At 38.4% G+C, this 12,967-nt stretch overlaps 1 protein-coding gene across 1 annotated transcript; it reads left to right on the plus strand.

Annotated features, from left to right (window-relative positions):
- Window positions 1-9,746: 9,746 nt before the first annotated feature.
- Window positions 9,747-10,822, plus strand: LOC133651610 (immediate early response gene 5-like protein). Its single transcript, XM_062049589.1, has one exon. The coding sequence runs from the start codon at window positions 9,913-9,915 to the stop codon at window positions 10,756-10,758; it is 846 nt and encodes a 281-aa protein (XP_061905573.1). The 5' UTR covers window positions 9,747-9,912; the 3' UTR covers window positions 10,759-10,822.
- The last annotated feature ends 2,145 nt before the right edge of the window (window positions 10,823-12,967 follow it).

A 12,967-nucleotide genomic window follows, 5' to 3' on the forward strand; every position in this document is an offset into this window, starting at 1 on the left:
TTTTAGTTTCGTTCTGCATAGCCATCCCTAAGCTTCAATGCCTTTTCTTAGTGGCACTCACCTTTTGTTTATTTTCGGTTTAAGCATTAGATACCTTTTTACCTGCACACTGCCTCCCGCTGTTTCCGACATCTACAAAGCAATTAGCTACAGGCTGCCACCTACTGATATGGAAGAGTATAACGTGGTAAGTCTGCCGATCTCCAAACAGTGCAGAAACTCAACAACAACACATTGTTTGCAGACTATAATTACTGGTTTACAAAACATATTTTTAACCCAAATAGGTGAAACTAGATACTCTCCCACGGCACACCGGACTGTATCTCACGGCACACTAGTGTGCCGCGGCACAGTGGTTGAAAAACACCGATCTAACATATTAGTGAAAGTTTATCGGACATCCCTACCAAAAATCATTCCCGGGCGCGGCCACCGCTGCTGCTCACTGCTCCCCTCACCTCCCAGGGGGTGAGGGTGATGGGTCAAATGCAGAGATGTGTGTGTGTGTGTGTGTGTGTGCGTGTGTGTGTGTGTGTGTGTGTGTGTGTGTGTGTGTGTGTGTGTGTGTGTGTGTGTGTGTGTGTGTGTGTGTGTGTGTGTGTGTGTGTGTGTGTGTGTGTGTGTGTGTGACAATCATTGTTACTTTAACTTTTTTAATACATACAGCAATGTTAATATTTGCTTACATGTCCCTTGGCAAGTTTCCATGCAATAAGGCACTTTTGGTAGCCATCCACAAATTTTGACCACTCCTCTTGACAAAATTGGTGCAGTTCAGCTAAATTTGTTGGTTTTCTAACATGGACTTGTTTCTTCAGCATTGTCCACACATTTAAATCAGGACTTTGGGAAGGCCTTAATTCTAGCCTGACTTAGCCATTCCTTTACCACTTTTGACGTGTGTTTGGGGGTCATTGTCATGTTGGAACACCCAACTGCGCCCAAGACTCAACCTCCGGGCTGATGATTTTAGGTTGTCCTGAAGAATCCTCCTTTTTCATTGTCCCATTTACTCTCTGTAAAGCACCAGTTCCATTGGCAGCAAAACAGGCCCAGAGCACAATACTACGACCACCATGCTTGACAGTAGGTATGGTGTTCCTGGAATTAAAGGCCTCACTTTTTCTCCTCCAAACATATTGCTGGGTATTGTGGCCAAACAGCTCAATTTGTGTTTCATCTGACACCACATGGACAAAGATAAAACCTTCTGGAGGAAAGTTCTGTGGTCAGATGAAACAAAAATTGAGCTGTTTGGCCACAATAAGAAAACTGAGGAATATCAGTCTCATGACACCAGTTTCAACACACTCCAGATACTACTCTCGGTATCAATATTGGGATGGAATCGCACATGCCTACACAATGCTGTGCCGTACGTTAGTATCAATCTGTTCTGTGCCTTCTAAATGAGATTCCTGAGAGAGCACACTCATGCCAGACTGCAGTTTACACTATTATCAGAGCATGATAACCATAATAGCGGATGTCCTCCTCATTCACCTATTTGGCAGCAAATCAAAGTAATATCCAGGTGTTCAGTATGATGTCAGCCATCTGCGCACGCACACAAACAGATGCCGGACGACAGATAATCTCTCTACTAAGAGCTTTTTACCTCACACATTCCAGTGTTGTTACAGTTGATCTGTTACCAAAGGTCGTCCTAATGACGTCCTAGACAGGTCCGGACTCTACATTCAGGATTTACTGTATGATTTACGTAAGTTACATTTACTCACATGTGTACTTTTGTGTGCTGTGTGATAAGATCCACGACAAGAACAGTGTCAAACATTTCTCAAGTATCTGCAATACAGTGGTTAAGCGGATTTGGTTAGCAATCAATTCCAAAAGAGCCGGCAAAAACTGAATCGTACGATTTTTCCAAAACAAATCATGTAAATCCAGTAAAATATTACCACAAAACACATTTTATAGAGAATAATACAGTTTAACATGCAGAAATACTGTAGATGTTGGTATCGATGCAAAACTATAAGGCCTGTATTTGTCATGACCACTCATGAACAGTTATTAGATTATCTGTTTTCTTTGTTTATATTCTTTGTTTTATTTCCTGTCCAGTGTTCTTATTCATGTTTCCACTTCCTGTTTACCTTCATTTGCCATCATGTTTCTTCTAGTCTGAGCATTGACTCCCTCACCTGTTCCTGATTGGCAATCAGGAAATCAGTAGGACGGGGGTGTTTTGTGCTTCCTACACCTATTTGCTCTATGTGCACTTCCCTTGATTGATTGATTGATTGATTGATTGAAACTTTTGTTAGTAGATTGCACAGTACAGTACATATTCCGTACAATTGACCACTAAATGGTAACACCCGAATACGTTTTTCAACTTGTTTAAGTCGGGGTCCACGTACGTCCCTGCCGCACTTTAGTTTGTGTTTACCTGTGTTTGTTTGAAATTGACTTCTTTCCTGCACTTGCCTGCCATCTCTGCATCCCGGGGTCCAGATAAACACAGAAACGTACAGCATAGCTGATACCAATACGTTTAACGTGCAGAAAACAACGAGGAATGAAATGCACATTTAACATAATGCTGTACTTTACATACTTCCTACAAGGGCTTTTTTTTGTTGCTTTTTTTTAAACAATGAGCTGTTCAGACTGTAAATGAGCCAAATATTGTTGCATCGTTGCTCATTTCCATGTGTAGTCCCCTATACCTGGTTGACGTTTTGACCACTCCTCTTGACAAAATTGGTGCAGTTTAGCTAAATTTGTTAGTTTTCTGGCATGAACTTGTTTCTTCAGCATTGTCCACATGTTTAAATCAGGACTTTGGGAAGGCCATTCTAAAACCTTATTTCTAGCCTGATTTAGCCATTCCTTTACCACTTTTGACTTGTGGTTGGGGTCATTGTCCTGTTGGAACACCCAACTGTGCCTGAGACCCAACTTCCGGGCTGGTGATTTTAGGTTGTCCTGAAGAATTTGGAGGAAATCCTCCTTTTTCATTGTCCCATTTAAAGCACCAGTTCCATTGGCACCAAAACAGGCCCAGAGCATAATACTGACCACATAACTTTCCTCCAGAAGGTCTTATCTTTGTCCATGTGGTGTCAGATGAAACACAAATTGAGCTGTTTGGCCACAATACCCAGCAATATGTTTGGAGGAGGAAAGGTGAGGAACACCATGCATACCGTCAAGCATGGCGGTGGTAGTATTATGCTAGTATATATCTGTACCATGAATCAATTTAAGTGGACCCCGACTTAAACAAGTTGAAAAACGTATTCGGGTGTTACCATTTAGTGGTCAATTGTACGGAATATGTACTGTACTGTGCAATCTACTAATACAAGTTTCAATCAATCAATCAATCAATCAATCAATCAATACTCTGGGCCTGTTTTGCTGCCAATGGAACTGGTGCTTTACAGAGAGTTAATGTGACAATGAAAAAGGAGGATTACCTCCAAATTCTTCAGGACAACCTAAGCCTGTAGTTGATTTTTATTATGTAAATGTTATATTTGTATCAACATGTGATAGCAGGGACCCTGCCATTCAAAACTAGGCTGCTGCATTACTAATGATTAATGTAACTATAGCTGAAAAAATTGTACAATAGCAATAGGAGAGACTATTCATCCCTGTTCATGTAGGCTTAATGATGCAGTTACATTATTATATCAACTATCAGAGACAGAAACTCTTCATTTAACATAATGTCCTTTTTTGCTGCTTCAACACAGCTCAATCAACACGGAAAAAGGTAAAGTGAAATAACAGACCGACCAGGGCTTTGCTGTCCGTAACACACACACACACAAACACACGCACACACAAACACTGATTGTGAACGTTTGTCCCGTGATTGACTGGCAACCAGTCCAGAATGCACCGTGTTTCTTGCCCAAAGTCAGCTGGGATCCATCTCACCTGTGACGGAGAACAGGTTAAGTGGTAGAACATGGATGCATGTACAAAATTGCAAAATGTTTGCCACGTTTGCCAACAAACCCAAAGGAGGAAAATGGTTCCCCCTGTTAGTGCCGTATAAGCAACACACACACACGATCCGGATCCTGTTGATGTCAGCAGGATGGGGGTGCACACAAGCAAGTGACCCAAGCAGTTGAGGGTTCAGTACCTTGCTCAAGGGCACCACTGCAGTTTTTCCAAGCTGGCACCTCTCCAGAAAGCAACTTCGTCCAAAATGGGACTAATTTGAAACAGCCACTCACTATATTACTATATATTGTAGATAGTGTCTCCCACTGTATTTCTTACTACAATGGTATTTGTACTTCCATCCATCCATTTACTACCGCTTGTCCCTCATTTTAAGTATGATAAATGGTGGACCAGTACAAAAATGGTTTAAATGATATTGTTTACAGTGCAGTGCAACTGGAGGTATGTGTTATTTTTATTTTATTATTATCCTATAGTAGGCAGGGGTGTTGATATAGTCGAAGGTACTTTGTCTTTTGTAAAGTTTCAAGATTTTCCTTCTGCCATTTAAATGTGCAAGTTATAAAAAAATCAGTCAAAAATGTTAATACAATGTTGCTTGAATCATATTAAGAATAGAATAGAAAGTACTTTATTGATCCCTGGGGGGAAATTCAGCGCCACAGTTTGCTCATAATAAATAATAAACACTTAGGTATGTTTTACATGTGAATAATATTAATACAGTCTATTATACAGCATTATTCACATGTGAAAAATATAAATACTGAATATTATACAGCATTATTCACTTGTGAATAATATAAATACAGTCTATTATACAGCATTATTCACATGTGAATAATATAAATACAGTCTATTATACAGCATTATTGACATGTGAATAATATAAATATAGTCTATTATACAGCATTATTCACTTGTGAATAAGATAAATACAGTCTATTATACAGCATTATTCACATGTGAATAATATAAATAGTCTATTATATAGCATTATTCACATGTGAATAATATAAATATAGTCTATTATACATCATTATTCACATGTGAATAAGATAAACACAGTCTATTATACAGCATTATTCACATGTGAATAATATAAATAGTCTATTATACAGCATTATTCAAATGTGAATAATATAAATACAGTCTATTATACAGCATTATTCACATGTGAATAATATAAATAGTCTATTATACAGCATTATTCACATGTAAATAATATAAATACAGTCTATTATACAGCATTATTCACATGTGAATAAGATAAATACAGTCTATTATACAGCATTATTCACATGTGAATAATATAAATAAAGTCTATTATACAGCATTATTCACTTGTGAATAAGATAAATACAGTCTATTATACAGCATTATTCACATGTGAATAATATAAATAAAGTCTATTATACAGCATTATTCACTTGTGAATAAGATAAATACAGTCTATTATACAGCATTATTCACATGTGAATAAGATAAATAAAGTCTATTATACAGCATTATTCACTTGTGAATAAGATAAATACAGACTATTACACAGCATTATTCACATGTGAATAATATAAATAGAGTCTATTATACAGCATTATTCACATGTGAATAATATAAATACAGTATATTACACATTCAAGTACAGTCAAAAAGGAACATATGAATATACTGTATAGCCCCTATCAATAATACAAAATCGTTTGTTCCACCCAGATAGCGACAAACCTAACTTCAGACACGTCCGTCATAAAGTCATCAAAGCTCACATTTAATCATTCACACACAACACCAATATTTTCTAACAAAGATGAGGTGATAGAAGGAAGGTAAATGTAAAATAACTTGTCTGTAGCAGCATATATGACAAAGTTCTGCACAAGTTTCACATTTGTATCCCATTGCCCATAACTTCGGTGCGTTCAAGGACCCCCCTTTAAAGTTAGAAACAGAGCCGTCACCAGTTTTTGAATACGGGAGGCTTAACTCCCAAGAGATGCCCTTATAATAATAATAATAATAATGTATTTTATATGACTTATTTCATTCACTGAGGATAATCCTATGTGTATCAGCTCATCTATACTTTACACTCTGAAGTAAAAGAAAATGTTAAATTTTTATAATCATATTTAAGTGAATAATGACAGGTCATGATTATTTGAATTCACTTTCTGGCCACTTTATATTGAAAATGTGTGCGCTTTTTTGTAATTTAAATCCCCCCTCCCTTCTTATGCAATGACGTTCAACCAGAAAAGGTAACATTGATTTCATATTTTATTCCTAATCCTTGTCGTGACCTGGCTGTTGAAAGTTAAGGAGTGTTGTGATTTCACAAAAATGCGTTGTTTTGGCTTTGTTATTAAATATAGAAAGTTTGATCCACCACCGCCTTGTTATGTTTGTTTGATATAGAGTACTGTATCGCGCTTTATTTTGTGTTGAAAGTGCACAAACTTTTACTAAAATGTGGACATTTGTTGAGGCGGGGAAGCCATTATTCATATTTATATTGTTTCTTATGGAGAAATTTGCTTCAATATACAAACTTTTCTATTTACAAACCCTGGACAAGAACCAATGAAGTTTGTAAATTGAGGTTCCACGCTATGTGTGTACGGGGCGGCGAAGTTGGGTTTAAGGTGGGATAGGGGGCCCTTTAGGAGTCTTGTGTATGGGGGGCCAAGAATTTGGTGCTATGCCCCTGCTAGTAGGCATAATTTGGAAAGAGCCCATGCATTAGAAGGTGAAAGTAAACTAATATTACTGCTGATTCACAACACTATATTACCAATATATGTTTTAATTGGGCTAATACTATGCTATACTAGTATACCATACTATACTGTGGTATAGGGTTGTACGGTATACCGGTATTGGTATAATTCCGCCATACTAATGAATCAGATTTGGTACCATCCCGCGTCTAAGAAGTACCGGTCCCCCCCCCCCCCGGTACCAAAATATTGGTATGGTGACAACACTACTGTGGTATAGGGTTGTACGGTATACCGTACAGTATACCGCGATACTGATGAATTTGATTCAGTACTATACCGCCTCTAAAAAGTACCGGTTCCACACCCCCCCTTCCTAAGGCCAGCCACAATCGGCAGTGTTTTAGCTACTTCTAAATCACTAATCCTGGTCTCCATGGCGACAAATAAAGTAAGTTTCTTACAAGTATCGTCCCTGCAGGACGAGGAATAGCTAAACATGCTTCACTACACACCGTAGCTCAATGTAAACAAACGGCATTGGTGGATCTACACCTAACATCCACTGTAATGATACCAAGTACAGTAGCGTATATAGTCGATACTACTATGATTTATTTTATTTTGTACTTGACATTGTTTATAGGGTTAGGCGCAATAAGTGTTCAACTTCAGCCTAAACCTTTTCGGTCTGCAACATTTTCATTTTCAATTTATGAATGTACAACTGTTTGTTTATTTTGTTGACGATTGACCGAAGAATAATAAACTTGAAACTTGAATTACATCGATATTTTTTAGCATCACAAAGTCTTTTTTCGTTTTTTTTAAATGTACATTATGTTTATACACTCAGGAAATATGTCCCTGGACACATGAGGACTTTGAATATGACCAATGTATGATCCTGTAACTACTTGGTATCGGATTGATACCCAAATTTGTGGTATCATCCAAAACTAATGTAAAGCATCCAAACAACAGAAGAATAAGTGATGATTACATTTTAACAGAAGTGTAGATAGAACATGTTGAAAGAAAAAGTAAGCAGATATTAACAGTAAATTAACATGTAGATTCATTTTCTACCATTTTGACAAAATAATAGAATGGAAAATGACACAATATGCTACTGCATATGTCAGCAGACTAAATTAGGAGCCATTCGTTTGTTTACTTACTACTAAAAGACAAGTTGTCTAGTATGTTCACTATTTTATTTAAGGACAAACTTGCAATAAGAAACCTATGTTTAATGTACCCTAAGATTTTTTGTTAAAATAAAGCCAATAATGACATTTTTTGTGTGGTCCCCTTTATTTAGAAAAGTATGGAAAAGTACCGAGTATGGAAATACATTTTGGTACCGGTACCAAAAATATTGGTATGGGGACAACACTACTGTGGTATAGGGTTGTACGGTATACTGTACTGTACCGTGATACCAATGAATCATATTCGATACTATATTGCCTCTAAAAAGTACCGGTAGCAGCACCAAAATGTTATTATGGGGACAACACTACTGTGGTATAATATATTACATTTGTCCATGACAGTGGTTCTTAACCTGGGTTCGATCGAACCCTAGGGGTTCGGAGAGTTTGTAAAATATATCTTTATTAGTATTTATTTAATATAATAACATCATTCCATGATTAATATTTATAAATTAAAGGCCTACTGAAACCCACTACAACCAACCACGCAGTCTGATAGTTTATACATCAATGATGAAATCTTAACATTGCAACACATGCCAATACGGCCGGGTTAGATTAGTAAAGTGCAATTTTAAATTTCCCGCGACATATTCTGCTGAAAACGTCTCGGTATGATGACGTTTGCGCGTGACGTCACGGATTGTGCGGACATATCGGGACAGCATTGTGGCCAGCTATTAAGTCGTCTGTTTTCATCGCAAAATTCCACAGTATTCTGGACATCTGTGTTGGTGAATCTTTTGCAATTTGTTTAATGAACAATGAAGACAGCAAAGAAGAAAGCTGTAGGTGGGAAGCGGTGTATTAGCGGCCGGCTGCAGCAACACAACCAGGAGGACTTTGAGTTGGATAGCAGACGCGCTACCGTGAGTACGCAGCTTTGGCTTCCAAACATTTGATCGCTTGCCCGTACGTGCGTGCCGCTATGTGCATGTCACGTACGTAACTTTGGGGAAATATATGTGCTGTATGAACTTTACGGAGGTGAGCGGTACTTTGGGCTGTGGGATTGAGTGTGTTGTGCGGGTGTTTGAGTTGTATTGGCGGGTTATATGGACGGGAGGGGAGAGGTGTTTGTTATGTGGATTAATTTGTGGCATATTAAATATAAGCCTGGTTGTGTTGTGGCTAATAGAGTATATATATATATGTCTTGTGTTTATTTACTGTTTTAGTCATTCCCAGCTGAATATCAGGTCCCACCCGCCTCTCACAGCATCTTCCCTATCTGAATCGCTTCCACTGCCCTCTAGTCCTTCACTCTCACTTTCCTCATCCACTAATCTTTCATCCTCGCTCAAATTAATGGGGTAATCGTCGCTTTCTCGGTCCGAATCGCTCTCGTTGCTGGTGGGAATGATTGTAAACAATGTGCAGATGTGAGGCGCTCCACAACCTGTGACGTCACGCTACTTCCGGTACAGGCAAGGCTTTTTTTTTTATCAGCGACCAAAAGTTGCGAACTTTATCGTTGGTGTTCTCTACTAAATCCTTTCAGCAAAAATATGGCAATATCGCGAAATGATCAAGTATGACACATAGAATGGATCTGCTATCCCCGTTTAAATAAGAACATTTCATTTCAGTAGGCCTTTAAGAACCACTGGTCCATGATATACTTCTTCTTTATATTGCGTATTCTCTGTGGTGAGTTGATATGTTCTATTCTGTCCTATTGAATATATGGTTAGTAAAGTTATTTAAAAAGGGCAGGAACACATGTATTGAATTGCAGCGTGCTTGTATGTGCATCCTGAATGAGGCAAGGGGTGATATTTGCTGTAGACCAGAAGCGCCGCCTCCCTCCCATTGGACGACGTCTGCGTGAGGGCGTGGCGAGGAAATATGAGAGTTGCAAACCCATGCCCTGACCGAGTAGACATGGAGAGCCATGTACATGGTCTACTCGAACCAAACACCGATCTCTACTAGGGGGGGGCACGCTTTATTTCTTCTGCTCCAAAGGCAAACCGTTCTAGGGACCGGGAAGACAAGTCGTGGCCCCCCGGTTGAGGATGGAGTGTGCTTTTGACGCACAGAATCTGATCTCCATTTCTTTGAGGAAAATCCAGAGCTCCAGGACGCAGCGTGGAGGCATCAAGCTCCACAAGAACTTGCTGGTCACGTACGTGCTGAGGAACGCCAGGCAGTTGTACGTGAGCAAGAACTTGTCCCCGACGCCGAGGACGCACCAGTACGAGGATGCCGCAACAGCAGCCCGAGGGACGCACGAATACCTCGGACTGACCGGGAGCTTCACGGAGTTGGCCGATGACTTCTACTGCAACTTCGGCGGGGTGGAATCGGACACTTGGCACTGCAGCCCGGCGGAGGTACTGGCGCACCAGGACGCGTCGGCGTGCGCCATGGCTCCTTTAAACGACTCGGACCTCACCTTTTGGACTTGTGCGGACAAGCCCGCCTGGGAGTTGCACATTCCAGCCAACCACAAGACCGTGCTGGACCTGGACACGCATGTGGTGACCACGGTCACGAACGGATACTTCCACCCGGACTGTTGCGCGCAGCCCAAACCGTCCTTGGGCGCGCAGTGCTACGCGAAAAAGAGACGCATGGACATAAGTTATCACATTGTTGACCCAGAGTTCTACTTGTCCGACTTCGTGCCGGCGCCCTGCAAGCAGATGAAGACTGACGATGAAGCCCACTCGGACTCGGAGCAGCTGGACTCCACGAACATCTCCAACCTGATCTCGGTGCTGCAGGGTTCGGGTGGACTATCCGAGTTTGTGAGTTGGCAGCACACGGACCTGGAGCAGATATTTGCCTCTCAAACTATGCGTTTAAAACATACTTTGCGAACGGGCACCGGCTGGACGCGGGCGATCGAAGCCTTTTGATTTGTACGGTATTGTTTTTGGAATTGTATTTTTTTAATTGTGTTGCTTTCGAAATAAACCATAAACTGACAAGCTCTCTCTGTGCTCTCTTATTGAAACATTTGACGGTTAATGCAGACCAAATATGCACAATTATTGTACAAACTGCTATTAATTCACGTGCTGTGGATTCTTGTTAGTTATTGACTCTTTGGGTTGTATTTACTGACATGGAGAGATGTTGGAAGAGCTCCATCATGTGGCCAAAGTGGAGAAGTGCACACACAGTGCGCAATGTTATTTCTGTGTGAATGCTCCAAAGCTCCAAAGCATCTACACCACACACATGGTTTTCTACACAAAAATTCATCTATTTATTGTGTGAATGCTCCAAAACATTCAAACATTTGGTTTTCTACACCAATAATGCATCTCTTTATTCTGTGAATGCTCCAAAGCATTCACACATATGGTTTTCTACACCAAACTTCATCTAGTTATTATTGTATGAATGAAATGGTTTTCTACACCAAAATTAATCTATTTATTATTGTGTGAATGCTTTGGAGCATTCACACATATGGTTTTCTACACCAAAAATCATCTATTTGTTGTGTGAATGCTCCAAAACATTCACACATATGGTTTTCTACACCAAAATTAATCTATTTATTATTGTGTGAATGATATGGTTTTCTACACCAAAATGTATCTATTTATTATTGTGTGAATGCTCCAAAACATTCAAACATTTGGTTTTCTACATCAAAATGCATCTATTTATTGTGTGGATGCCCCAAAACATTAAAACATTTGGTTTTCTACCCCAAAATGCATTCATTTATTGTATGAATGCTCCAAAGCATTCACACATATGGTTTTCTACACCAAAATTAATCTATTTATTATAGTGTGAATGCTCCAAAACATTCACAAATATGGTTTTATATACCAAAATTAATCTATTTATTGTGTGAATGCTCCAAAACATTCAAACATTTGGTTTTCTACACCAATAATGCATCTCTTTATTCTGTGAATGCTCCAAAGCATTCACACATATGGTTTTCTACACCAAACTTCATCTATTTATTATTGTATGAATGAAATGGTTTTCTACACCAAAATTAATCTATTTATTATTGTGTGAATGCTTTGGAGCATTCACACATATGGTTTTCTACACCAAAATTCATCTATTTGTTGTGTGAATGCTCCAAAACATTCACACATATGGTTCTCTACACCAAAATTAATCTATTTATTATTGTGTGAATGATATGGTTTTCTACACCAAAATGTATCTATTTATTATTGTGTGAATGCTCCAAAACATTCAAACATTTGGTTTTCTACATCAAAATTCATCTATTTATTGTGTGAATGCCCCAAAACATTGAAACATTTGGTTTTCTACACCAAAATGCATTCATTTATTGTATGAATGCTCCAAAGCATTCACACATATGGTTTTCTACACCAAAGTTAATCTATTTATTATAGTGTGAATGCTCCAAAACATTCACACATATGGTTTTATACACCAAAATGAATCTATTTATTGTGTGAATGCTCCAAAACATTCAAACATTTGGTTTTCTACACCAATAATGCATCTCTTTATTCTGTGAATGCTCCAAAGCATTCACACATATGGTTTTCTACACCAAATTTCATCTATTTATTATTGTATGAATGAAATGGTTTTCTACACCAAAATTAATCTATTTATTATTGTGTGAATGCCTTGGAGCATTCACACATATGGTTTTCTACACCAAAATTCATCTATTTGTTGTGTGAATGCCATATGTGTGAAAACATTCACACATATGGTTCTCTACACCAAAATTAATCTATTTATTATTGTGTGAATGATATGGTTTTCTACACCAAAATGTATCTATTTATTATTGTGTGAATGCTCCAAAACATTCAAACATTTGGTTTTCTACATCAAAATTCATCTATTTATTGTGTGAATGCCCCAAAACATTGAAACATTTGGTTTTCTACACCAAAATGCATTCATTTATTGTATGAATGCTCCAAAGCATTCACACATATGGTTTTCTACACCAAAATTAATCTATTTATTATAGTGTGAATGCTCCAAAACATTCAAACATTTGGTTTTCTACATCAAAATTCATCTATTTATTGTGTGAATGCCCCAAAACATTGAAACATTTGGTTTTCTACACCAAAATGCATTCATTTATTGTATGAA

This window comes from Entelurus aequoreus, linkage group LG06 (genome assembly GCF_033978785.1).
Source record: "Entelurus aequoreus isolate RoL-2023_Sb linkage group LG06, RoL_Eaeq_v1.1, whole genome shotgun sequence".
Lineage (NCBI taxonomy): Eukaryota > Metazoa > Chordata > Actinopteri > Syngnathiformes > Syngnathidae > Entelurus > Entelurus aequoreus.

Excerpts from the sequence above, each read along its gene's own strand:
- LOC133651610 (XM_062049589.1), top strand. The coding sequence starts at position 9,913 with ATGGAGTGTGCTTTTGACGCACAGAATCTGATCTCCATTTCTTTGAGG.